Genomic DNA, 25,837 nt, shown 5'->3' on the forward strand with positions numbered 1-25,837 from the left:
GGCAGGAATTGCAGGTGCGGGCCGGGAATGGCCGGGAGCAGCTGCTGATGGATCAGGTGGGAGCCTGGCAGCTCATTCCAGAGGCCGGGAATGGCCCGGGATTGGGAACGCTGGGGGCTGGGAGTCACCGGGAGTGATGGGGGCTGGGGTTTAATGGGAATGGGGGCTGGGAGTCACCGGGAATAGTGAGGAATTGGGAATGAGAGCTGGAGTTCACTGGGAATGACCAGGGATTGGGAATGAGAGCTGGAGTTCACTGGGAATGGTCAGGAATTGGGAATGGGGATTGGAGTTCACTGGGAATGGTCAGGAATTGGGAATGAGAGCTGGAGTTCACTGGGAATGACCAGGGATTGGGAATGAGAGCTGGGGATCACTGGGAATGGGGGCTGGGAGTCACTGGGAATGACCAGGGATTGGGAATGAGAGCTGGGAGTCACTGGGAATGGTGAGGAATTGGGAATGAGAGCTGGAGTTCACTGGGAATGACCAGGGATTGGGAATGAGAGCTGGGGATCACTGGGAATGGTCAGGAGTTGGGAATGAGGGCTGGAGTTCACTGGGAATGGAGGCTGGGGTTCACTGGGAATGGTCAGGAATTGGGAATGAGAGCTGGGATTCACCGGGAATGGTGAGGAATTGGGAATGAGAGCATGGATTCACTGGGAATGGTCAGGAATTGGGAATGGGGGCTGGGATTCACCGGGAATGGTGAGGAATTGGGAATGAGAGCATGGATTCACTGGGAATGGTCAGGAATTGGGAATGAGGGCTGGGAGTCACTGGGAATGGTCAGGGATTGGGAATGAGAGCTGGAGTTCACTGGGAATGGTCAGGAATTGGGAATGAGAGCTGGAGTTCACTGGGAATGACCAGGGATTGGGAATGAGAGCTGGGAGTCACTGGGAATGGTCAGGAATTGGGAATGGGGATTGGAGTTCACTGGGAATGGTCAGGAATTAGGAATGAGAGCGTGGATTCACTGGGAATGGGGGCTGGGAGTCACTGGGAATGGGGGCTGAGATTCATTGGGAATGATCAGGAACTGGGAGTGAGGGCTGGGATTCATTGGGAATGGCCAGGGATTGGGAATGAGAGCTGGGAGTCACTGGGAATGGTCAGGAATTGGGAATGGGGCTGGGATTCACTGGGAATGGTCAGGAATTAGGAATGAGAGCGTGGATTCACTGGGAATGGGGGCTGGGAGTCACCGGGAATGGGGGCTGAGATTCATTGGGAATGATCAGGAACTGGGAGTGGGGGCTGGGATTCATTGGGAATGGCCAGGGATTGGGAATGAGAGCGTGGATTCACTGGGAATGGCCAGGGATTGGGAATGAGAGCTGGGGATCACTGGGAATGGGGGCTGGGAGTCACTGGGAATGGGTGCTGAGATTCATTGGGAATGATCAGGAACTGGGAGTGGGGGCTGGAGTTCACTGGGAATGGTCAGGAATTGGGAATGGGGGCTGGGAGTCACTGGAAATGGTCAGCAATTGGGAATGGGGCTGGGATTCACTGGGAATGGTCAGGAATTGGGAATGAGAGCTGGGAGTCACTGGGAATGGTCAGGAATTGGGAATGAGAGCTGGAGTTCACTGGGAATGGTCAGGAATTGGGAATGAGGGCTGGAGTTCACTGGGAATGGAGGCTGGGGTTCACTGGGAACGGTCAGGAATTGGGAATGGGGGCTGGGATTCACCAGGAATGGTGAGGAATTGGGAATGAGAGCATGGATTCACTGGGAATGGTCAGGAATTGGGAATGGGGGCTGGGAGTCACTGGGAATGGAGGCTGGGGTTCACTGGGAATGGTCAGGAATTGGAAGTGGGAGCTGGGATTAATTGGGAATCGGGACTGGGGTTTAATGGGAATGGGGGGCTGGGATTTAATGGGAATGGTCAGGAATTGGGGCAGGGATTCACTGGGAATGGTCGGGAATTAGGAATGGGGGCTGGGAATCACTGAGAATCGGGGCTGGAGTTCGTTGGGAATGGTCAGGGATTGGGAATGGGGGTGGGATTTCTTGGGAATATAGACTGGGATTTAATGGGAGTGGGGGCTGGGAGTCATTGGGAATAGGAGGTGGGACTCACTGGGAATGGGAACTGGAGTTCACTGGGAATTAGGGCTGAGATTCACTGGGAATGGCCAAGGATTGGGAATGGGGCCTGGGATTCACTGGGAATGAGGGCTGGGGTTCACTGGAAATGGTCAGGGATTGGGAATGAGAGCTGGAGTTCACTGGGAATGGTCAGGAATTGGGAATGAGAGCTGGGAGTCACTGGGAATGGAGGCTGGGGTTCACTGGGAATGGTCAGGAATTGGGAATGAGAGCTGGAGTTCACTGGGAATGGGGGCTGGGAGTCACTGGGAATGGTCAGGAATTAGGAATGAGAACTGGGGTTCATTGGGAATGGCCAGGAATTGGGAATGAGAGCTGGGAGTCACTGGGAATGGTCAGGAATTGGGAATGGGGATTGGAGTTCACTGGGAATGGTCAGGAATTAGGAATGAGAGCGTGGATTCACTGGGAATGGGGGCTGGGAGTCACCGGGAATGGGGGCTGGGAGTCACCGGGAATGATCAGGAACTGGGAGTGGGGGCTGGGATTCATTGGGAATGGCCAGGGATTGGGAATGAGAGCTGGGAGTCACTGGGAATGGGGCTGGGAGTCACTGGGAATGGTCAGGAATTGGAAGTGGGAGCTGGGATTAATTGGGAATCGGGACTGGGGTTTAATGGGAATGGGGGCTGGTATTTAATGGGAATGGTCAGGAATTGGGGCTGGGATTCACTGGGAATGGTCAGGAATTAGGAATGGGGGCTGGGAGTCACTGGGAATCGGGGCTGGAGTTCATTGGGAATGGTCAGGGATTGGGAATGGGGGTGGGATTTCTTGGGAATAGAGACTGGGATTTCTTGGGAATAGGGACTGGGATTTATTGGGAGTGGGGGCTGGGAGTCATTGGGAATAGGAGGTGGGACTCACTGGGAATGGGAACTGGAGTTCACTGGGAATTAGGGCTGAGATTCACTGGGAATGGTCCAGAATTGGGAATGGGGCCTGGGATTCACTGGGAATCAGGGCTGGGATTCACTGGGAATGGTCAGGGATTGGGAATGGGGGCTGGGATTTGCTGGGAATGTCAGGAATTGGGAACGGAGGCTAGGATTTGTTGGGAATCAGGGCTGGGAGTCACTGGGAACAGTCAGGAATTAGGAATGGGAGCTGGGATTTGTTGGGAATGGGAGCTGGAAGTGCTCCGGGTGCACCGGGGACTCCTGGAACCTTTGGGATGGACGGGATTTAGGGATTGTCCCATTCCATGGGCAGTGGGGGCTCCAGCCTGGCCTGGGATAATTCCAGGGGTGTCCATGGAATCCTGGAATGGTTTGGGATGGATGGGATTTAGGGATTGGCAGGGATGCTCCAGCCTGGCCTGGGACAATTCTGGGGGTGTCCATGGAATCCTGGAACCTTTGGGATGGATGGGATTTTAGGGATTATCCCATTCCATGGGCAGGGATGATTTGTCTATCTTGGGATGCTCCAGCCTGGCCTGGGACAATTCCAGGGGTGTCCATGGAATCCTGGAATGGTTTGGGATGGACAGGATTTAGGGATCGGCAGGGATGGTTTGGATATCCTGGGATATTCCAGCCTGGCCTGGGACAATTCCAGGGGTGTCCATGGAATCCTGGAATGGTTTTGGTTGGAAGGGATTTTAGGGATTGTCCCATTCCATGGGTAGGGATGCTCCAGCCTGGCCTGGGATAATTCTGGGATTGTCCAGGGAATCCTGGAATGGTTTGGGATGGACAGGATTTTAGGGGTCGGCAGGGATGCTCCAGCCTGGCCTGGGACAATTCTGGGATTGTCCATGGAATCCTGGAATGGCTTTGGGATGGATGGGATTTAGGGATCAGCAGGGATTGTTCGGCTATCCTGGGATACTCCAGCCTGGCCTGGGACAATTCCAGGGCTGTCCATGGAATCCTGGAATGGTTTTGGTTGGAAGGGATTTTAGGGATTGTCCCATTCCATGGGCAGTGAGGGCTGTGCTATCCTGGGATGCTCCAGCCTGGCCTGGGACAATTCTGGCATTGTCCATGGAATCCTGGAATGGTTTGGGATGGACAGGATTTAGGGATCGGCAGGGATGGTTTGGATATCCTGGGATGCTCCAGCCTGGCCTGGGACAATTCTGGGATTGTCCAGGGAATCCTGGAATGGTTTGGGATGGACAGGATTTAGGGATTGTCCCATTCCATGGGCAGGGATGCTCCAGCCTGGCCTGGGATAATTCCAGGGGTGTCCATGGAATCCTGGAATGGTTTGGGATGGACAGGATTTAGGGATCGGCAGGGATGGTTTGGATATCCTGGAATGCTCCAGCCTGGCCTGGGATAATTCTGGGATTGTCCATGGAATCCTGGAATGGTTTTGGTTGGAAGGGATTTTAGGGATCGTCCCTTCCCAACCATTCCAGCTCCTGCTATCCTGGGATGCTCCAGGGACGCTCCAGCCCCAGATTCTTTGGGAATTCCATCCCAAAATCCCAATATTCCATTGGAATCCGATATTCCCTGTTTCCCATCCCTCCAGCCTGCACCCCAAACCCCTCTGCAGCTCTCCTGGAATATGGAAGGGATTTTTGGGAATTCTGGCAGCCGGGGGAGCCTCAGCTTCCTGGCACAGCGGGATTTGGGAACACCTGGATCCATATCTGACCCCTGGCACCCCCAGAGCCATCCAGAGGGGGATTTTTGGGAATTTTCCCCTGGAATTCTGGGCTGGAATTGCCATTCCCAGCTGGAATTCTCATCCCTGAGGATGTGGGATGGGGACACGGCTGGGGTGGAATTCCCATTCCCAAGGATTTTCCAGCCCCAGGAATTCCCTGATTCCCATTCCCAGGAATTCCCTGATTTCCATCCCCAGGGATTTTCCAACCCCAGAATTCCCTCATTCCCATCCCCAAGGATTTTCCAGCCCCAGGAATTCCCTGATTCCCATTCCCAGGAATTCCCTGATTCCCATCCCCAGGGATTTTCCAGCCCCAGGAATTCCCTGATTCCCATCCTCAGGGATTTTCCAGCTCCAGGAATCCCCAGATTCCCATTCCCAGGGATTTTTCCACCTCCAGGAATTCCCTGATTTTCCAGCCTCAGGAATTCCCGGATTTTCCATCCCTAGCAATTCCCTGTTTCCCATCCCTAGGGATTTTCCAGCCCCAGGAATTCCTGGATCGGGTGGCCCCGGGGGCAGCTCCATGGGGACATTCCCGAGGCTCATTCCCAGGTCAATCCTGCTGGATTTGCCCCGGGATCTGGGAACGATGCAGAATCCCCTCCCAGGAGCCTCCAGGCTGGCCAGAATTCCCAGTTTGGATCTTCCTTTCCCAGTTTGGGTCTCCCGGGCCCGCAGGGAAATCGGGAGCAGCTCCGGGCTCGGGGATGGCCGCGGATCCCAAAATTCCTGCGTGGCTGCAGCGGAGCCACGGCGGGCCCGGGGCCCGAATTCCTGAATTCCTGAATAATTCCAGGAGCCGGGCTGGCAGCGGGAGCGGCTCCCGGCTCGGGGCCAATCCCGCGGGAGCCAAGGCCGCGACGTGCGGATCCGGGAGCCGGCGCTGATTTCATGGAGCAAAAATGTCCCGGAAAATCCCGGGCCAGGCCCCGGCGGTGGGGGCAGGGACGGAGCCGGGAATGAGCCGGGAATGAGCCGGGAATGGGATGGGAATGAGCCGGGAATGAACCGGGAATGAGCCGGGAATGGGATGGGAATGAGCTGGGAATGAGCCGGGAATGGGATGGGGGAGCGGGGAAGGGACAGGAGCCGGGGAAAAAGGGAAAAAGGGACAGGAGCCCCATGGGATTTGTGGGATCAGGGAATGCTGCAATTCCCGTGGAATTCCCGGCTGGATCTGGAGCCTTTTCCCTGCTCCGGCTGGGAACAGCATTGAGGTGGGATTTTTGGGAATATTCCCCTGGAAAGGGCTGGAATTCTGGGCTGGGATCCCCATTCCCAGCTGGAATTCCGGGCTGGGATCCCCATTCCCAGCTGGAATTCCGGGCTGGGATCCCCGTTCCCAGCTGGAATTCTGGGCTGGGATCCCCATTCCCAGCTGGAATTCCGGGTTGGGATCCCCATTCCCAGCTGGAATTCCCATCCCTGTGGTGTTGGATGGGGACACGGCTGGGGATGGATTTGGGAGGCTCCAGGGGCTTTTCCAGGCTCTGCAATTCCCTGGTTTTCTTCCCATGGACCCGACAACCTTTTCCTGGGAATTCTCCAGCCCTCCCCATGGTGCCGGCGCCCTTGGATAATCCAGGGGAATCACTCAGGATCAGGGAATCCCACAGGAATCACTCGGGGTTGGGGGCTCAGGGAATCCCATGGGAATTCTGGTCCTGGGGCTTATCCTGGTTTTCTCCTGCATCTGAGTCTTATCCCAGCTCTGATCCCAATCCCAATCCCATCCCAGTTCTGATCCTATTCCCATCCCAGTTCTGATCCCAATCCCATCCCAGCTCTGATCCCATTCCCATCCCAGTTCTGATCCCAATCCCAGATCCTATCCCAGTTCTGATCCCATTCCCAGTTCTGATTCCATTCCCATCCCAGTTCTGATCCCAATCCCAGATCCCATCCCAGTTCTGATCCCATTCCCATCCCAGTTCTGATCCCAATCCCATCCCAGTCGTGTTCCCAATCCCATCCCAGTTCTGATCCCATCCCTGTTCTGATCCCAATCCCGTCCCAGTTCTGTTCCCATTCCCATCCCAGTTCTGATCCCAATCCAAGATCCCATCCCAGTTTTCCTCCCCTTCCTGGTGCCCCACATTCCAGGCCTTTCCCTTGGCACACGGATTTGGGAACACCCCGGATTTGGGAACATCCCGGATTTGGGAACATCCCGGATATGGGAACACCCCGGATTTGGGAACATCCTAGATTTGGGAACACTCTGGATTTGGGAACATCCTGTTGTCCTGGGAACATCCCGGATATGGGAACACCCTGGATTTGGGAACATCCCGGATTTGGGAACACCCCGGATTTGGGAACATCCCGGATTTGGGAACATCCCGTTGTCCTGGGATCCCTCAGGGGGAGCTTTGGGAAGTGCTGGGGTTCATTTCCCCAGGATTCCCCAAATTCCTGGTTTTTACCTGCTCCTTCTGGCAGTGGGAATGTCGGTGGTGGCTGGGAATAACCTGGGGAAAAGGGGAAAAGGGGGAAAAAGGGGAAAAAGGGGAAAAAGGGGAAAAAGGGGAAAAAGGAAGGGAAGGGAAGGGAAGGGAAGGGAAGGGAAGGGAAGGGAAGGGAAGGGAAGGGAAGGGAAGGGAAGGGAAGGGAAGGGAAGGGAAGGAAAGGAAAGGAAAGGAAAGGAAAGGAAAGGAAAGGAAAGGAAAGGAAAGGAAAGGAAAGGAAAGGAAAGGAAAGGAAAGGAAAATGGGAAAGGAAAATGGGAAAGGAAAATGGGAAAGGAAAATGGGAAAGGAAAGGAAAATGGGAAAGGAGAAGGAAAAGGGAGTAGGGGAGAAGGAATGGAGAAGGGAATGGGAAAAGGGAAAGGGAAAAGGAGAAGGGAAAATGGGAAAAAGGTAAAAGGAAAAGGAAAAAAGGAGAAGGGAAAATGGGGAAAGGGAAAATGGGAAAAAGGTAAAAGGAAAAGGAAAAAAGGAGAAGGGGACAAGGGAAAAGGGGAAGGAAAAGGGAAAATGGAGAAAGGGGAAGGGAAAGAAAAAATGGGAAAAGGGGCCAGGGGCAGGGGAAGGGAGAAGAGAGATGGGAAAGGGGAAAGGAGAAGAAAAAGTGAAAAGGAAAGAAGAAAAATGGGGAAGGGGAAAAGGGAATGGGGAAAGGAAAAATGGGAAAAGGGGCCAGGGACAGGGGAAGGGAGAAGAGAGAAGGGAAAGGGGAAAGGGAAAGGGAAAGGAAGGAATTCCCTCAAGGATCACGACCCAGATTCCCAATTAATGACACAAAATCCAGATTTAATTAATTCCCACATCAACAACATGAAATTCCAGCATGTGATTGATAATTCCCAAAAAAACGCAGCCCCTGCACCCCGCGCTCAGGGATCGGGGCCGGGATCCGTTCCTGGATCCGTTCTGGGATCAGTTCAGGGATTTATAATTCCAGGATCAGTTCTGGGATCAATTCCAGGATTTATAATTCCAGGATCAATTCTGGGATCAGTTCAGGGATTAATTCCAGGATCAATTCTGGGATCAGTTCAGGGATCAGTTCAGGGATTGGTTCTAAAATCAGTTCTGGGATTAATTCCAGGATCAGTTCAGGGATCAATTCCAGGATTTATAATTCCAGGATCAATTCTGGGATCAGTTCTGGGATCAATTCCAGGATCAGTTCAGGGATCGATTCCAGGATCGGTTCCGGGATCAGGTGGCTCCAGGCAGGAAGTGGATCTGGGAAATGGCTCTGGAAAAGCCCAAATGTCCGTGAGCATCCATGGATCCCAGGGCAGGGATTCCCAGGGATCTTCAGAGTGGATCCCAGAGATCCAAGTGTTCCATGAGCAGAGATTCCAGGGCAGGAATTCCTGAGGATTTCTGGAGCAGATCCAAGTGTTCAATGATCCGGAATTCCCAAGGATTCCCAGAGTGGATCCAAGTGTTCAATGATCCAGAATCCCAGAGCAGGAATTCCCAAGGATTCCCAGAGATCCAAGTGTTCCATGATCCAGAATCCTGGGGCAGGAATTCCCAGAGTGGATCCAAGTGTTCAATGATCCGGAATCCCAGAGCAGGAATTCCCAAGGATTCCCAGAGTGCATCCAAGTGTTCAATGATCCGGAATCCCAGAGCAAGAATTCCCAAGGATTCCCAGAGTGGATCCAAATGTTCCATGATCCGGAATCTCAGGGCAGGAATTCCCAGAGGAGATCCAAGTGTTCCATTATCTGAAATCCTGGGGCAGGGATTCCCAAGAATTCCTGGAGCAGATCCCAGAGATCCAAGTGTTCCGTGATCCAGAATCCCAGGGCAGGAATTCCCAAGGATTCCCAGAGTGGATCCCAGAGGTCCAAGTGTTCCATGATCCAGAATCCGAGGGCAGGAATTCCCAGAGCGGATCCAAGTGTTCCATGATCCGGAATCCCAGGGCAGGAATTCCCAGAGCAGATCCAAGTGTTCTGTAATCTGGAATCCCAGAACAGGAATTCCCAAGAATTCTTGGAGCAGATCCCAGAGTTCCAAGTGTTCCATGATCCAGAATCCCAGGGCAGGAATTCCCGAGGATTCCCAAAGTTCCAAGTGTTCCATGATCCGGAATCCCAGGGCAGGAATTCCTGAGGATTCCCAGAGTTCCAAGTGTTCCATGATCCAGAATCCCAGGGCAGGAATTCCCAGAGCGGATCCAAGTGTTCTGTAATCTGGAATCCCAGAACAGGAATTCCCAAGAATTCCTGGAGCAGATCCCAGAGTTCCAAGTGTTCCATGATCCGGAATCCCAGGGCAGGAATTCCTGAGGATTCCCAGAGTTCCAAGCGTTCCATGATCCGGAATCCCAGGGCAGGAATTCCTGAGGATTCCCAGAGTTCCAAGCGTTCCATGATCCGGAATCCCAGGGCAGGAATTCCTGAGGATTCCCAGAGTTCCAAGCGTTCCATGATCCGGAATCCCAGGGCAGGAATTCCTGAGGATTCCCAGAGTTCCAAGTGTTCCATGATCCAGAATCCCAGGGCAGGAATTCCCGAGGATTCCCAGAGTTCCAAGCGTTCCATGATCCGGAATCCCAGGGCAGGAATTCCTGAGGATTCCCAGAGTTCCAAGTGTTCCATGATCCAGAATCCCAGGGCAGGAATTCCTGAGGATTCCCAAAGTTCCGAGTGTTCCATGATCCGGAATCCCAGGGCAGGAATTCCCGAGGATTCCCGGAGCGGCTCCACATTCCCGGGACCTCCCGGAATTCCGGCACATCCTCTGTGTCCCGTGGGATCCTCTGGAATGTCGGTGCCGCTCTTCCCGCGGGATCCAGCAGGAAAACGTCCCTGGATCCGGGAATCCTCCAGCGTGGCTTTCCCTGCTCCGGCTGGGATTCCCACTGGGATTCCCGGCTGGAATTCCCGGCCTAGCTCCGGAGCTGTCCCGTCTTCCTGTCCCGGTCTTTGCTCTGCGGGAGGGAAAGGAGATGGGATCAAACCTGGAATTGGGAATTCTGGAATCCTCCCGGGATCCCTTCCCACGGAATCCACCCAGGATCCGCTTCCCAGCGGAATTCCCTTCACAGGAATCCTCCGGGATCCCTTCCTGGGAATTCTCCTGAGATCTTTTCCCAGAGAATCCCTTCCCAGGGAGTTTTCCTGGATCCATTTCCCAGAGAATCATCCCAGGATCCCTTCCCAGGGAATTCTGGAATCCCTTCCTGGGAACCCTCTGGGAGCGCATTCCCGGGAAATTCTCTTGGAATCCCTTCCCTGGGGATTCTCTTGGAATCCCTTCCCAAGGAATCCTCGCAGGGAATTCCTCTGAAATTCCTTCCTGGGAATCCTCCCAGGATCCTTTCCCAGGGATCCTCTCCCAGGGAATCCCTTCCTGAAAATTCTCCTGGGATCCTTTCCTGAGAATTCTCCCTGGATCCTTTCCCAGGGAATGTTCCTGGAATCCCTTCCTGGGAATCCTCTGGGGTCCCTTCCCAGGGAATCCTCCTGGGGAATTCTCCTGGATCCCGTTCCAGGGAATTTTCCAGGGATTCCTTCTGGGAATCCTCTGGGATCCCTTCCCAGGGAATCCTCCTGGGGAATTCTCCTGGATCCTTTCCCAGGGAATTTTCCTGGAATCCCTTCCTGGGAATCCTCCCAGGATCTCCCGGAGCTGTTCCTGATCCCTGCCCCGATCCCGGGATTCCCATGCCCCAGTCACCCCCAGTGTAACCAGTATAACCAGTATGGCCCCAGTAGAACCCCAGTGCCACCAGTACAACCAATGTAGCCACCAGTGCCACCAGTATAACCCCAGTGTAACCAGTATGGCCCCAGTATAACCAGTATAATCCCAGTATAACCAGTGTAATCCCATTTCCCATCCCCATTTTTCGGGATCCCATTCCCGTTTCCCCTCCCCGTTTTTCCGTCCCTTTGTTGCCGCAGGGAGGGGAGGGGGGGAATCCATTGCTCTGCTCGGATTTCCCAGATGTTCAATCCCCGGGAGCTCCAGCGGGGCCGTCTGGAGCGGAAACCGGGATTGGGAAAATCCCAAAGTGCCGCAGCCACAGCGCTTTTCCCTCCTTCCCTCCCTCCCTCCGGCGGCAATTCGGGATCGGGAAAGGGGGAAAAGCGGGAACGGCCCCGGGGTGGGTCGGGAATCCTGTGGGATTTCTGCTCCTTGTGATTAAATCCGGGATTTTTCCATGGAAAACCTGGATTTGGGGTCCTCAGGAAAAGGGAAACCCCGGGCTCTGGGGTGATTTGGGAATCCCATGGAATTCCTGCTCCTTGTGATTAAATCCGAGATTTTTCCATGAAAAACCTGGATTTGAGTGATCTCATCCTTGGGAAAAGCGGGAATCTCTCAGGGAAGCTCCTGGCTGCAGGGTGGTTTGGGAATCTCATGGAATTTCTGCTCCTTGTGCCTAAATCTGGGATTTTTCCATGAAAATCCTTTCCTTGGGAAGCTGTGCTGGGGTTTTCCCTGGGATTCCCAGGATTTCCCATTTTCAGGATTTTGTGTTTCCTGTGATTTTCCATTTCCCAGGATTCCCCATTTTCAGGGATTTCCCCTTTCCCAGGACTTCCCATTTCCCAAAATTTCTCCTTTCCCAGGATTTCCCATTTCCTATGGTTTTCCATTTCCCAGGATTTCCCCTTTCCCGGGATTTCCCCTTTCCCAGGACTTCCCATTTCCCAAAATTTCTCCTTTCCCAGGATTTCCCATTTCCTGTGGTTTTCCATTTCCCAGGATTTCCCCTTTCCCGGGATTTCCCCTTTCCCAGGACTTCCCATTTCCCAAAATTTCTCCTTTCCCAGGATTTCCCATTTCCTGTGGTTTTCCATTTCCCAGGATTTCCCCTTTCCCAGGATTCCCCATTTCCCGGAATTTCCCCTTTCCCAGGATTTCCCCTTTCCCAGGATATTCCATTTCCCAGAATTTCCCATTTCCAAGGATTTTCCCTTTCCCAGGATTTGTCTTTCCTAGGATTTTGCGTTTCCTGGGATTTCCCATTTCCCAGGATTTCCCAAATCCCAGTTTTCTGCCAGATCCCTATTGCCTCCTGAATCCTGAGATTCCAGACAGGAATTCCTTTATCCCGAATCCCCTTCATATCCCAAATCCCCTCTGGATCCCAAATCCTTCTCTGTCCCAATCCCCTCTGGATCTGAATTTGCTGGATCCCAAATCCCCCCTGGATCCTGAGGAGATTCCCAGACAGGAATTCCTTTATCCCAAATCCCCTCCATATCCCAATTCCCTCCTGGATCCCAATTCCCTCTGAGGAAATTCCAGACAGGAATTCCTTTATCCCAAATCCCCTCTGGATCCCAAATCCTTCTCTGTCCCAATCCCCTCTGGATCCCAATTCCCTCTGGATCCTGATGAGATTCCAGACAGGAATTCCTTTATCCCAAATCCCCCCCAGACCCATCTCCCCTCTCCCATCCCCTCCCTCCCGATAGGAAGGGGTCGGGATCCCAAAGGGATTTGGGGTGGGAATGGAAATTCCTGGGATGATCCCAAAGGGATTTGGGGTGGGAATGGAAATTCCTGGGATGATCCCAAAGGGATTTGGGGTGGGAATGGAAATTCTGGGATGATCCCAAAGGGATTTGGGGCGGGAATGGGAGCCCTGGGATGATCCCAAAGGGATTTGGGGTGGGAATGGAAATTCCTGGGATGATCCCAAAGGGATTTGGGGTGGGAATGGAAATTCCTGGGATGATCCCAAAGGGATTTGGGGTGGGAATGGAAATTCTGGGATGATCCCAAAGGGATTTGGGGCGGGAATGGGAGCCCTGGGATGATCCCAAAGGGATTTGGGATGGGAATGGAAATTCCTGGGATGATCCCAAAGGGATTTGGGGTGGGAATGGAAATTCCTGGGATGATCCCAAAGGGATTTGGGGTGGGAATGGAAATTCCTGGGATGATCCCAAAGGGATTTGGGGTGGGAATGGAAATTCTGGGATGATCCCAAAGGGATTTGGGTGGGAATGGAAATTCTGGGATAATCCCAAAGGGATTTGGGGCGGGAATGGAAATTCTGGGATGATCCCAAAGGGAGTTGGGATGGGAATGGGAGCCCTGGGATGATCCCAAAGGGATTTGGGATGGGAATGGAAATTCTGGGATGATCCCAAAGGGATTTGGGATGGGAATGGAAATTCTGGGATGATCCCAAAGGGATTTGGGGCGGGAATGGAAATTCTGGGATGATCCCAAAGGGATTTGGGGTGGGAATGGAAATTCTGGGATGATCCCAAAGGGATTTGGGGCCGGAATGGAAATTCTGGGATGATCCCAAAGGGATTTGGGTGGGAATGGAAATTCTGGGATGATCCCAAAGGGATTTGGGGCGGGAATGGAAATTCTGGGATGATCCCAAAGGGATTTGGGGCGGGAATGGGAGCCCTGGGATGATCCCAAAGGGAGTTGGGGTAGGAATGGGAATTCTGGGATGATCCCAAAGGGATTTGGGGCGGGAATGGAAATTCTGGGATGATCCCAAAGGGATTTGGGGCGGGAATGGGAGCCCTGGGATGATCCCAAAGGGATTTGGGGCGGGAATGGGAATTCTGGGATGATCCCAAAGGGATTTGGGGCGGGAATGGGAATTCTGGGATGATCCCAAAGGGATTTGGGGCGGGAATGGAAATTCTGGGATGATCCCAAAGGGATTTGGGGCGGGAATGGAAATTCTGGGATGATCCCAAAGGGATTTGGGGCGGGAATGGGAGCCCTGGGATGATCCCAAAGGGATTTGGGGCGGGAATGGGAATTCTGGGATGATCCCAAAGGGATTTGGGGCGGGAATGGGAATTCTGGGATGATCCCAAAGGGATTTGGGGCGGGAATGGAAATTCTGGGATGATCCCAAAGGGATTTGGGGTGGGAATGGAAATTCTGGGATGATCCCAAAGGGATTTGGGTGGGAATGGAAATTCTGGGATGATCCCAAAGGGATTTGGGGCGGGAATGGAAATTCTGGGATGATCCCAAAGGGATTTGGGATGGGAATGGAAATCCTGGGATGATCCCAAAAGGATTTGGGATGGGAATGGAAATTCTGGGATGATCCCAAAGGGATTTGGGGCGGGAATGGAAATTCTGGGATGATCCCAATGGGATGATCCCAAAGGGATTTGGGTGGGAATGGAAATCCTGGGATGATCCCAAAGGGATTTGGGATGGGAATGGAAATCCTGGGATGATCCCAAAGGGATTTGGGACGGGAATGGGAGCCCTGGGATAATCCCAAAGGGATTTGGGATGGGAATGGAAATTCCTGGGATGATCCCAAAGGGATTTGGGATGGGAATGGAAATCCTGGGATGATCCCAAAGGGATTTGGGTGGGAATGGAAATTCTGGGATGATCCCAAAGGGATTTGGGTGGGAATGGGAGCCCTGGGATGATCCCAAAGGGATTTAGGATGGGAATGGGAGCTCTGGGATGATCCCAAAGGGATTTGGGGCAGGAATGGAAATTCTGGGATGATCCCAAAGGGATTTGGGGTGGGAATGGGAGCCCTGGGATGATCCCAAAGGGATTTGGGATGGGAATGGAAATTCTGGGATGATCCCAAAGGGATTTGGGGCGGGAATGGGAGCCCTGGGATGATCCCAAAGGGATTTGGGGCGGGAATGGGAGCCCTGGGATGATCCCAAAGGGATTTGGATGGGAATGGGATCCCTGGGATGATCCCAAAGGGATTTGGGATGGGAATGGGAGCCCTGGGATGATCCCAAAGGGATTTGGGGCGGGAATGGAAATTCTGGGATGATCCCAAGCCCCGGAGCCGTTCCCATCCCGGCATTCCCGGCATTCCCGAGGGTCTGGATCTCGTTTCCTCGGCCTTGTCCGACACCCCAGGATCAAAGGGCGGGATGGGATTCCCTTCACACCCCATAAACCCCAAATCCACGGGAATGCATCCCAAAAAAACCCGGCGCGGATCGGGAGCGGCGGCTCCGGCTCCGATTCCAGTTCTGATTCCAGCCCCAATTCCAGATCCAAATTCCAGCCCCAATTCCAGCCCCGATTCCATCTTCAATTCCAGTTCTGATTCCAGCCCCAATTCCAGATCCAAATTCCAGCCCCAATTCCAGCCCCAATTCCATCTTTAATTCCAGTTCTGATTCCAGCCCCAATTCCAGATCCAAATTCCAGCCCCAATTCCGTCTTTAATTCCAGTTCTGATTCCAGCCCCAATTCCAGTTATAATTCCAGTCCTAATTTCAGATCCGATTCCAGCCCTGATTCCAATTCCAATCCCAGTTCCAATCCCAGTCCCAATTCCATCCCTAATTCCAGCCCCAATTTCCAGCCCTGATTCCTGTTCTAACTCCAGGTCTAATTCCAACCCCAATTCCAGATCCAAATCCGGCCCCAATTCCAGTCCTGATTCCAGCCCCAATTCCATCCCTAATTCCAGCCCCGATTCCTGTTCTAACTCCAGTTCTAATTCCAGCCCCGATTCCATCTCTAGTTCCAGCCCTGATTCCTGTTCTAATTCCAGATCCAAATCCATCCCCGATTTCAGCCCCAATTCCAGTTCTAATTCCAGCCCCAATTCCAGATCCAAATTCAGCCTCAATTCCAATTCTACTTCCAGTTCTGATTCCAATTCTAATTTCAGCTCCAAATCCAGCCCCAATTCCAGTTTTAATCCCAGTTCCAATTCCAGTTCCAATTCCAGTTCTAATTCCAGTTCTAATTCCAGCCCTGATTCCTGTTCTAATTCCAGATCCAAATCCATCCCCGATTCCAGCCCTAATTCCAGTTCTAATTCCAGCCCCGATTCCAGATCCAAATGTAACCCCAATTCCAATTCTACTTCCAGTTCTATTTCCAGTTCTGATTCCAATTCTAATTTCAGCTCCAAATCCAGCCCTGATTCCAGTCTTAATTCCAGCCCCAATTCCAGTTCTAATCCCAGTTCTAATCCCAGTTCCAATTCCAGTTCTGATTCCAGTTCTAATTCCAGCCCCAATTCCATCTTTAATTCCAGTTCTAATTCCAGCCCTGATTCCTGTTCTAATTCCAGATCCAAATCCATCCCAGATTCCAGCTCTGATTCCAGTCCCAATTCCAGTTCTAATTCCAGCCTTAATTCCAGCCCCAATTCCAGTTCTGATTCCAGTTCTAATTCCAGCCCCAATTCCAGTTCTGATTCCAGTTCTAATTTCAGCCCTAATTCCAGCCCCAATTCCAGTTCTAATTTCAGCCCCAATTCCAGTTCTGATTCCAGCCTGAATTACAGCTGCAATTCCAGATCCAAATCCAGCCCCAATTCCAGTTCTAATTCTACTCCTAATTCTATTCCCAAATCCAGCCCCAATTCCTGCCCTAATTCCAGTTCTGATTGTAGTTCTTATTCTAATTCCAGTCCCAATTCCAGCTCTGATTCCAGCCCAAATTCCAGTCCCAATTCCAGCTCTGATTCCAGTTCTAATTCCGGTTCTGATTCCATTCCTAATTCCAACCCCAAATCCAGCCCCACTTCCAGTTCTAATCCTAATTCCAGCCCCGATTCCAGCCCCAATTCCAGTTCTGATTCCAGCTTCAATTCCAGTTCTGATTCCATTCTAATGGAATGGAATTAGAATTCCAGTTCTAATTCCAGCCCTAAATTTCCAGTTCTAAAATTCCAGTTCTAATTCTCTTTCCAGCCCCAATTCCAGTCCCAATTCCACTTCTAATTCCGGTTCTGATTCCATCCCTAATTCCATCCCTAATTCCAACCCCAAATCCAGCCTCAATTCCAGCTCTAATTCCACCCCTGATTCCAGTTTTCATTCTAATTCCAGCCCCAATTCCAGTTCTGATTCCATTCTAATGGAATGGAATTAGAATTCCAGTTCTAATTCCAGCCCTAATTTCAGTTCTAAAATTTCAGTTCTAATTCTCTTTCCAGCCCCGATTCCAGCCCCAATTCCAGTTCTGATTCCAGCTTCAATTCCAGTTCTGATTCCATTCTAATGGAATGGAATTAGAATTCCAGTTCTAATTCCAGTTCTAAAATTCCAGTTCTAATTCTGTTTCCAGCCCCAATTCCAGCCCCAATTCCAGTTCTAATTCCGGTTCTGATTCCATCCCTAATTCCAGTTCTAATTCCAACCCCAAATCCAGCCTCAATTCCAGCTCTAATTCCAGCTCTAATTCCACCCCTGATTCCAGTTCCCATTCTGATTCCAGCCCCAATTCCAGTTCTGATTCCATTCTAATGGAATGGAATTAGAATTCCAGTTCTAATTCCAGTTCTAATTCCAGTTCTAAAATTCCAGTTCTAATTCTCTTTCCAGCCCCAATTCCAGTTCTAATTCCAGCCCTAATTCCCATCCCAATTCCAGTTCTATTCCCAGCTCCAATTCCAGCTTCAATTCCAGCCCCAGTTCCAGCTGTGATGGGATTTTATAGGAATTGATCCAGAATTAGGCGTGGGAATTACTGGGATTGATGGAAAATTAAGGATGGGGGTTTATTGGGATTGATGGCAAATTGACGCTGGGAATTTGTAGGAATTACAAAATTAAGGATGGGGATTTATTGGGATTTATCCCAAATTAGTGATGGAATTTTTTGAGATTAATGGAAAATTAGGGATGAGGAATTATTTGGATTGATGGGAAATTAGAGATGGGGGTTTATTGAGATTCCCAAATTCCCCTTTTTCCCAAATTCCCCTTTTTCCCAAATCCCCTTTTTCCCACATTCCCCTTTTCCCAAATTCCCCTTTTCCCAAATCCCCTTTTTCCCAAATTCCCTTTTCCCCAAACCCTGGGGCTGTTGGGCTTTGGAAATGGTTTTGGGTGAAAAACCCCAGAGTTTGGTGATTCCCAAATCCAGGGAATTGGGAGAGGAAAGGGAATCCCAAAATCCGGGGAATCCCAAAATCCAGGGAATCAGGACAGGGAATTCCAGAATCTGGAGAATCCCAAAATCCAGGAAATGGGGAGAGAGGGAATCCCAAAATCCAGGGAATCAGGAGAGGGAATCCCAAAATCCAGGGAATCAGGAGAGGAGAGGGAATCCCAAAATCTGGGAAATCGGGAGACGGAATCCCAAAATCCAGGGAATCCCAAAATCCAGGGAACCAGGAGAGGGAATTCCAAAATCCAGGGAATCAGGAGAGGAGAGGGAATTCTAAAATCCAGGAAATCCCAAAATCCAGGGGCACTGGGGGAACTGGGAGCACTGGGATTGGGAACTGGGAGTGCCAGCACTCAGGGACTGGGAATCCTGTTATGGAGTTACTGGGAATACTGGGAATCCCGTTATGAAGTTACTGGGAATACTGGGATCCTGTTGTAGACTTACTGGGAATACTGGGATCCTGTTATGGAGTTACTGGGAGTACTGGGATCTCAGTATGGAGTTACTGGGAATAATGGGAATCCCATTATGGAGTTACTGGGAATACTGGGAGCCCAGTATGGAGTAACTGGGAATACTGGGAATCCCATTATGGAGTTACTGGGAATACTGGGAATCCCAGTACGGAGTTACTGGGAATACTGGGATCCTGTTATAGAGTAACTGGGAATACTGGGAATCCCGTTACGGAGTTACTGGGAATACTGGGAGCCCAGTATGGAGTTACTGGGAATACTGGGATCCTGTTATGGAGTTACTGGGAATACTGGGAATTCCAGTACGAAGTTACTGGGAATACTGGGATCCCGTTATGGAGTTACTGGGAATACTGGGAATCCCTGTTATGGTGTTACTGGGAATACTGGGATCCTGTTATAGAGTTACTGGGAATACTGGGAATTCCAGTACGGAGTTACTGGGAATACTGGGATCCCATTATGGAGTTACTGGGAATACTGGGATCCCCGTTATGGGGTTACTGGGAATACTGGGAGCCCCGTTACGGGGTTACTGGGAATACTGGGAATCATGGTATGGAGTTATTGGGAATACTGGGATCCTGTTATGGAGTTACTGGGAATACTGGGAATCCCGTTATGGAGTAACTGGGAATACTGGGAATCCCCATTATGGAGTTACTGGGAATACTGGGAATCCTGTTATGGAGTTACTGGGAGTACTGGGATCTCAGTACGGAGTTACTGGGAATACTGGGAGCCCATTATGGAGTTACTGGGAATACTGGGATCCCCGTTATGGAGTTACTGGGAATACTGGGATCCTGTTATGGAGTTACTGGGAATACTGGGAATCCCATTATGGAGTTACTGGGAATACTGGGATCCCATTATGGAGTTACTGGGAATACTGGGATCCTGTTATGGAGTTACTGGGAATACTGGGAATCCCGTTATGGAGTTACTGGGAATACTGGGATCCCATTATGGAGTTACTGGGAATACTGGGATCCCATTATGGAGTTACTGGGAATACTGGGATCCTGTTATAGAGTTACTGGGAATACTGGGAGCCCAGTTATGGAGTTACTGGGAATACTGGGATCCCGTTATGGAGTTACTGGGAATACTGGGAATCCTGTTATGGAGATACTGGGAATACTGGGAATCCCATTATGGAGTTACTGGGAATACTGGGAATCCCAGTACGGAGTTACTGGGAATACTGGGGATCCTGTTATGGAGTTACTGGGAATACTGGGAATCTCAGTATGGAGTTACTGGGAATACTGGGATCCTGTTATGGAGTTACTGGGAATACGGGGAATCCCGTTTAGGAGTTACTGGGAATACTGGGAGCCCAGTACGGAGTTACTGGGAATACTGGGATCCTGTTATAGAGTTACTGGGAATACTGGGAGCCCAGTATGGAGTAACTGGGAATACTGGGATCCCATTATGGAGTTACTGGGAATACTGGGAATCCCAGTACGGAGTTACTGGGAATACTGGGAATCCCCGTTATGGGGTTACTGGGAATACTGGGATCCTGTTATGGTGTTACTGGGAATACTGGGATCCTGTTATGGTGTTACTGGGAATACTGGGAATCCCGTTATGGAGTTACTGGGAATACTGGGATCCTGTTATGGAGTTATTGGGAATACTGGGAATCCCGTTATGGGGTTACTGGGAATACTGGGATCCTGTTATAGAGTTATTTGGAATACTGGGAATCCCATTATGGAGTTACTGGGAATACTGGGAATCCCAGTACGGAGTTACTGGGAATACTCAGAGCCCATTATGGAGTTACTGGGAATACTGGGAGCCCAGTATGGAGTTACTGGGAATACTGGGATCCTGTTATGGAGTTATTTGGAATACTGGGAATCCCGTTATGGAGTTACTGGGAATACTGGGAATCCCGTTATGGAGTTACTGGGAATACTGGGAGCCCATTATGGAGTTACTGGGAATACTGGGAATCCCAGTACGGAGTTACTGGGAATACTGGGAATCCCGTTATGGTGTTACTGGGAATACTGGGATCCTGTTACGGAGTTACTGGGAATACTGGGAGCCCAGTATGGAGTTACTGGGAATACTGGGATCCTGTTATGGAGATACTGGGAATACTGGGATCCTGTTATGGTGTTACTGGGAATACTGGGATCCTGTTATGGAGATACTGGGAATACTGGGATCCTGTTATGGGGTTACTGGGAATACTGGGAATCCCAGTACGGAGTTACTGGGAATACTGGGAGCCCATTATGGGGTTACTGGGAATACTGGGAGCCAATCCCAAATCCCAGTCCCTTTTCCTGTGGCTCCAGAGAGGTTTTTCCACAGATTTTCTGTGGATTTTCCATGGATTTTTGTGGATTTTCCATGGATTTTCTGTGGATTTTTCGCGGATTTTTTTGTGGAATTTCTGTGGATTTTTTGGTGGATTTTCCATGGATTTTGGAGCCACCTCTGGCCTCTGATCCCAGCAGTGGGCAAACATTGGGATAAACCCGGGAATCACTGGGATAATCTGGGAATCGCTGGGATAAACTGGGAATCACTGGGATAAACCCAGGAACCACAGGAACCACTGGGATAAATCTGGGAATGAGTGGGATAAATCAGGGAATCGTTGGGATAAACTGGGAATTGCGATTTTTTTGGGAAGCCCCAGATGGGATCTCGTTGTTCCCAGTGGGGATCCCGAATTCCCAGTCCCCATTCCCTGAATCCCCACGGGTTCATTCCCGAATTCCCGGCACACAATTCCCTGAATCCCCACAGGATTCATTCTTGAAATTCCCAATCCCCATTCCCTGAATCCCCACAGGATTCATTCCTGAATTCCCATTCCCCATTCTCCACATCCCCATGGGTTCATTCCCGAATTCCCAATCCCCATTCCCTGAATCCCCACAGGATTCATTCCCGAATTCCCAATCCCCATTCCCCACATCCCCACGGGATTAATTCCTGAATTCCCGGCACACAATTCTCTGAATCCCCACAGGATTCATTCCCAAAATTCCCAGTCCCCATTCCCTGAATCCCCACAGGATTCATTCCCGAATTCCCAATCCCCATTCCCCACACCCCCACGGGATTAATTCCTGAATTCCTGGCACACAATTCCCTGAATCCCGCTGCCCCTCAGAGTGGAACAAACGGAATTTTCACCTGGATAAACCCAGGAATCGCCACTTTTCCAGGAAAACCCACACGGGAGCTCAGCATTCCCATCCCAAATCCCAAATCCTGGTCCCCATCCCCTCGGCATTCCCGGATCCCGGGACTCAGTTCCCTGCAGGATTCGTTCCTGAATTCCCAGGACACAATTCCCTGCCTGCCGGGATCAGGAATCTCCGGTTTTTTGGGAAATTCCAGTGCCTCTGCATGGGAGCTCCTCATTCCCAACCCGAATCCAGAATCCTGGGAGCCCCCATTCCCTTTTATCCCTGTGGGATTCATTCCCAAATCCCAATCCCCATTCCCTTTTGTCCCTGTGGGATTCATTCCCAAATCCCAATCTCCGTTCCCCTTTATCCCTGTGGGATTCATTCCCGAATCCCAATCCCCATTCCCCTTTATCCCTGTGGGATTCATTCCCAAATCCCAATCTCCGTTCCCATTTGTCCCTGTGGGATTCATTCCCAAATCCCAATCTCCGTTCCCTTTTATCCCTGTGGGATTCATTCCCAAATTCCAATCCCCATTCCCCTTTATCCCTGTGGGATTCATTCCCGAATCCCAATCCCCATTCCCTTTTATCCCTGTGGGATTCATTCCCAAATCCCAATCTCCGTTCCCCTTTATCCCTGCAGAATTCATTCCCAAATCCCAATCTCCGTTCCCATTTGTCCCTGTGGGATTCATTCCCAAATCCCAATCTCCGTTCCCTTTTATCCCTGTGGGATTCATTCCCGAATCCCGGTCCCCATTTCCTTCACCTCCACAACATTCCCGAATCCTGGGACACAATTCCCCACATCCCTGCGGGATTCATTCCCAAACCCCAGGCCGCCTTTCCCTCAATCCCCACGGCATTCCCAGTATCCCAGTCCCCATTCCCAGTATCCCAGTCCCCATTCCAAGTATCCTGGTTCCCATTCCCTGTGGCATTCCCAGTATCCCAGTATCCCATTCCCTGCATCCCAGACTTTCCCAAATTCACCGTTTTCCTCTGGCTGCTGAGGCAGAAGGTGCCAATCTGCCCTGCCTGGACATCCCGCAATTCCCAAATTCCCCATTCCCAAATTCCTCTCCCCATTCCCTCTATCTCTGCGGCATTCCCGATATCCTGCTCGCCATTCCCAGTATTCCGGCTATCCCAGTCCCCATTCCCTCTGTCCCAAACTCACAATTTTCCGCTGGTTGCTAAATCAGAAGGCGCCAAACTGCCGGGGCTGGGAATCCCAGGATTCCCAAATCCCAATCCCCATTCTCCCTATCCCTGCAGAATTCCAGCTATCCTGGACCCTATTCCTGCTATCCGTCACCCCATTATTCTCATTATTCCCGGTATTCCCGGCACCACCCCTCACCATTTTGCACTGAGGCAGAAGGCGCCGAACTGCCGCGGCTGGGAATACCACAATTCCCAAATCCCCATTCCCTCTATCCCCACGGCATTCCCGCTATCCGGGACCCCACTCCCCTTATCCTGGTCCTCATTCCTTCTATCCCAAACTCACCATTTTGCGCTGGTTGCTGAGGCAGAGGGTGCCGATCTGCCGGGGCTGGGAATCCCGGGATCCCCCATTCCCAAATCCCGCTATCCAGGACCCCATTCCCGCTATCCCGGACCCCACTATTCCCCTTATTCCCGGTATCCCCATCACAATCACCATTTGGCGCTGGTTGCTGAGGCAGAAGGTGCAGACCTGCCGGGGTTGGGCACCCCGGGATCCCCATTCCCGCTATCCCGGACCCCATTCCCGCTATCCCGGACCCCATTTATCCCCGTTATTCCCGGTATCCCCATCACAATCGCTCACCATTTTGCGCTGGTTGCTGAGGCAGAAGGTGCAGATCTGCCGGGGCTGAGCACCCCGGGATCCCCATTCCCGCTATCCCGGACCCCATTCCCGCTATCCCGGTCCCCGTTATTCCCGGTATCCCCATCACAATCGCTCACCATTTTGCGCTGGTTGCTGAGGCAGAGGGTGCAGACCTGCCGCGGCTGGGAATCCCGGGATCCCCCATTCCCAAATCCCGCTGTCCTGGACCCCATTCCCGCTATCCCGGACCTCACTATTCCCGTTATTCCCGGTATCCCCATCACAATCTCTCACCATTTTGTGCTGGTTGCTGAGGCAGAAGGTGCAGACCTGCCGGGGCTGGGAATCCCAGGATTCCCAAATCCCCATTCCCTCTATCCCCGCTGCATTCCCGCTATCCCGGTCCCCATTCCTGTTATCGCACTCACCATTTTGCGCTGGTTGCTGAGGCAGAAGGTGCAGACCTGCCGGGGCTGGGCACCCCGGGATTCCCCATTCCCAAATCCCGCTATCCCGGACCCCATTCCCGCTATCCCGGACCCCATTCCCGCTATCCCAGACCCCACTATTCCCGGTATCCCCATCACAATCGCTCACCATTTTGCGCTGGTTGCTGAGGCAGAAGGTGCAGATCTGCCGGGGTTGGGCACCCCGGGATCCCCCAATTCCCAAATCCCGCTATCCCGGACCCCGTTATCCCCGTTATTCCCATTATCACCAATATATCCAGCAACAGCACTCCCCATTTTGCGCTGGTTGCTGAGGCAGAAGGTGCAGATCTGCCGCGGCTGGGCACCCCGGGATCCCCATTCCCGCTATCCCGGACCCCGTTATTCCCGGTATCCCCATCACAATCACTCACCATTTTGCGCTGGTTGCTGAGGCAGAAGGTGCAGATCTGCCGCGGCTGCCCGCTCTCGCTCTCCCGCCCGGGCGGGGACGCGCTCCCTCCGCCGCAGAACGCGGCCGCCGCCGCCGCCGCTGCCGCCGCTGCCGCCGCCGCCGCTCCCGGCCCCGCCGCCGCCGCCGCCGCCGCCGCCGCCGCCGCTCCGTGGCACGGCTGCCCTCCGCCGCCCGCGTCGCCGAGCAGCAGCACGTTGCCCAGGTGCGAGATGTAGCTGGAGGCGAGGCGCAGCGTCTCGATCTTGGAGAGCTTCCTGTCGGCCGGCTCGGTGGGGATCAGCGTGCGCAGCGCCGTGAACGCCGTGTTTACCGAGTTGGTGCGGTCCCGCTCGCGGGCGTTCGCCGTGTGCCGCTGCCGCGGCTCCCGCGCCAGCCGCCCGCGGCTCTTGCCGGGCCGCCGCTTGCCGCCCCGCATGCCGAACGCGTCGGCCTCGGCGTGGAAAGGCTTCTCCTCGGAGCCCGAGCTCTCGCTGTTCTCCTCGTCCTCGGACAGCGCGCTGATCTCGGGGTACAGGAAGCGCCCCGGCGCCGAGCGCAGCATGGCGAAGGACATGGCTGGGAAAGCCGCTGGAGAACGGGGCAGCGCTCAGCTCCGGCCGCTCATGGCTCTCGCCGATCCGCTCTCAGGGCTTTTATCCCGCTGCTATCCCGGGTTTTGCGGCTTTTCTCCCACTTTTATGTCGCTTTTTAGGGGTTTTATCGCGCTGCTTTACCCCGGTGGCCGCAGGGTTTGATCGCGGGTTTGTGAGGGGTTTTATCCCGGTTTTGGTTTTTTTTGGGGGGGGTTTTATCCTGGTTTATCCCGGTTTATTCCCGGTTTTGCGGCTCGCCGCCGCTCCCGGCGCACGTGCGCATCCTCCGGGAGCCGCGGGCTGGAATTGCGGGGTTTTTATAGCGGCGGGAATCGGGAATGGGCGGCCCGGCCCGGCCCGGCCCCTCCTCCGGGCCCGGCTGCCTTGGAAAAGGAGCCCTCGGGAAGGGGAGCCCCAGGCCCGGCCTACCTGAGCTCACCCTCCGCCTTTAACCCCTCCTTCGCCGCTCCGCTCCCGCTTCTCGCCATGAATTCCTTGTCCCAATCCCGAAATTCACCGGAGTTCCCGGGGGCAGCTCTGGGATCCCTCTGGAATTTTCCCTTCCCCCGGGATTCGCTGTTCTTTTCCCGGTTTTCCCCATAAATTCCCAATCCTCGAGTTCACCGGAGTTCCCGGGGGCAGCTCTGGGATCCCTCTGGAATTCCACCCCCACCCAGGATTCGCCGCTCCTTTCCCGGTTTTCCCCATGAATTCCTTGTCCCAGTCCCGAAATTCACCGGAGTTCCCGGGGGCAGCTCTGGGATCCCTCTGGAATTTTCCCTTCCCCCGGGATTCGCTGTTCTTTTCCCGGTTTTCCCCATAAATTCCC

At 52.5% G+C, this 25,837-nt stretch overlaps 2 protein-coding genes across 4 annotated transcripts in view; one reads left to right on the forward strand and one right to left on the reverse strand.

Annotated features, from left to right (window-relative positions):
* LOC102069919 (ribosome biogenesis protein BOP1) overlaps positions 1 to 25,837 on the forward strand; it is a 133,749-nt gene that overhangs the window by 69,274 nt on the left and 38,638 nt on the right. The window lies entirely within an intron of this gene.
* On the reverse strand, positions 7,993 to 25,428 carry SCX (scleraxis bHLH transcription factor). The gene is made up of 2 exons (XM_074558484.1): positions 24,396 to 25,428; positions 7,993 to 10,150 (listed from the first exon to the last, which is right to left on the reverse strand). The coding sequence occupies exons 1-2, from the start codon at positions 24,987 to 24,989 to the stop codon at positions 10,109 to 10,111; spliced, it is 636 nt and encodes a 211-aa protein (XP_074414585.1). The 5' UTR covers positions 24,990 to 25,428; the 3' UTR covers positions 7,993 to 10,108.

This window comes from Zonotrichia albicollis, chromosome 1 (genome assembly GCF_047830755.1).
Source record: "Zonotrichia albicollis isolate bZonAlb1 chromosome 1, bZonAlb1.hap1, whole genome shotgun sequence".
Lineage (NCBI taxonomy): Eukaryota > Metazoa > Chordata > Aves > Passeriformes > Passerellidae > Zonotrichia > Zonotrichia albicollis.

Excerpts from the sequence above, each read along its gene's own strand:
- SCX (XM_074558484.1), bottom strand. The coding sequence starts at position 24,989 with ATGTCCTTCGCCATGCTGCGCTCGGCGCCGGGGCGCTTCCTGTACCCC. Across the intron at positions 10,151-24,395 it reads TCAGCAACCAGCGCAAAATG|AGCAAAGACCGGGACAGGAA; the intron begins GTGAGTGATTGT and ends TCCCTCCCGCAG.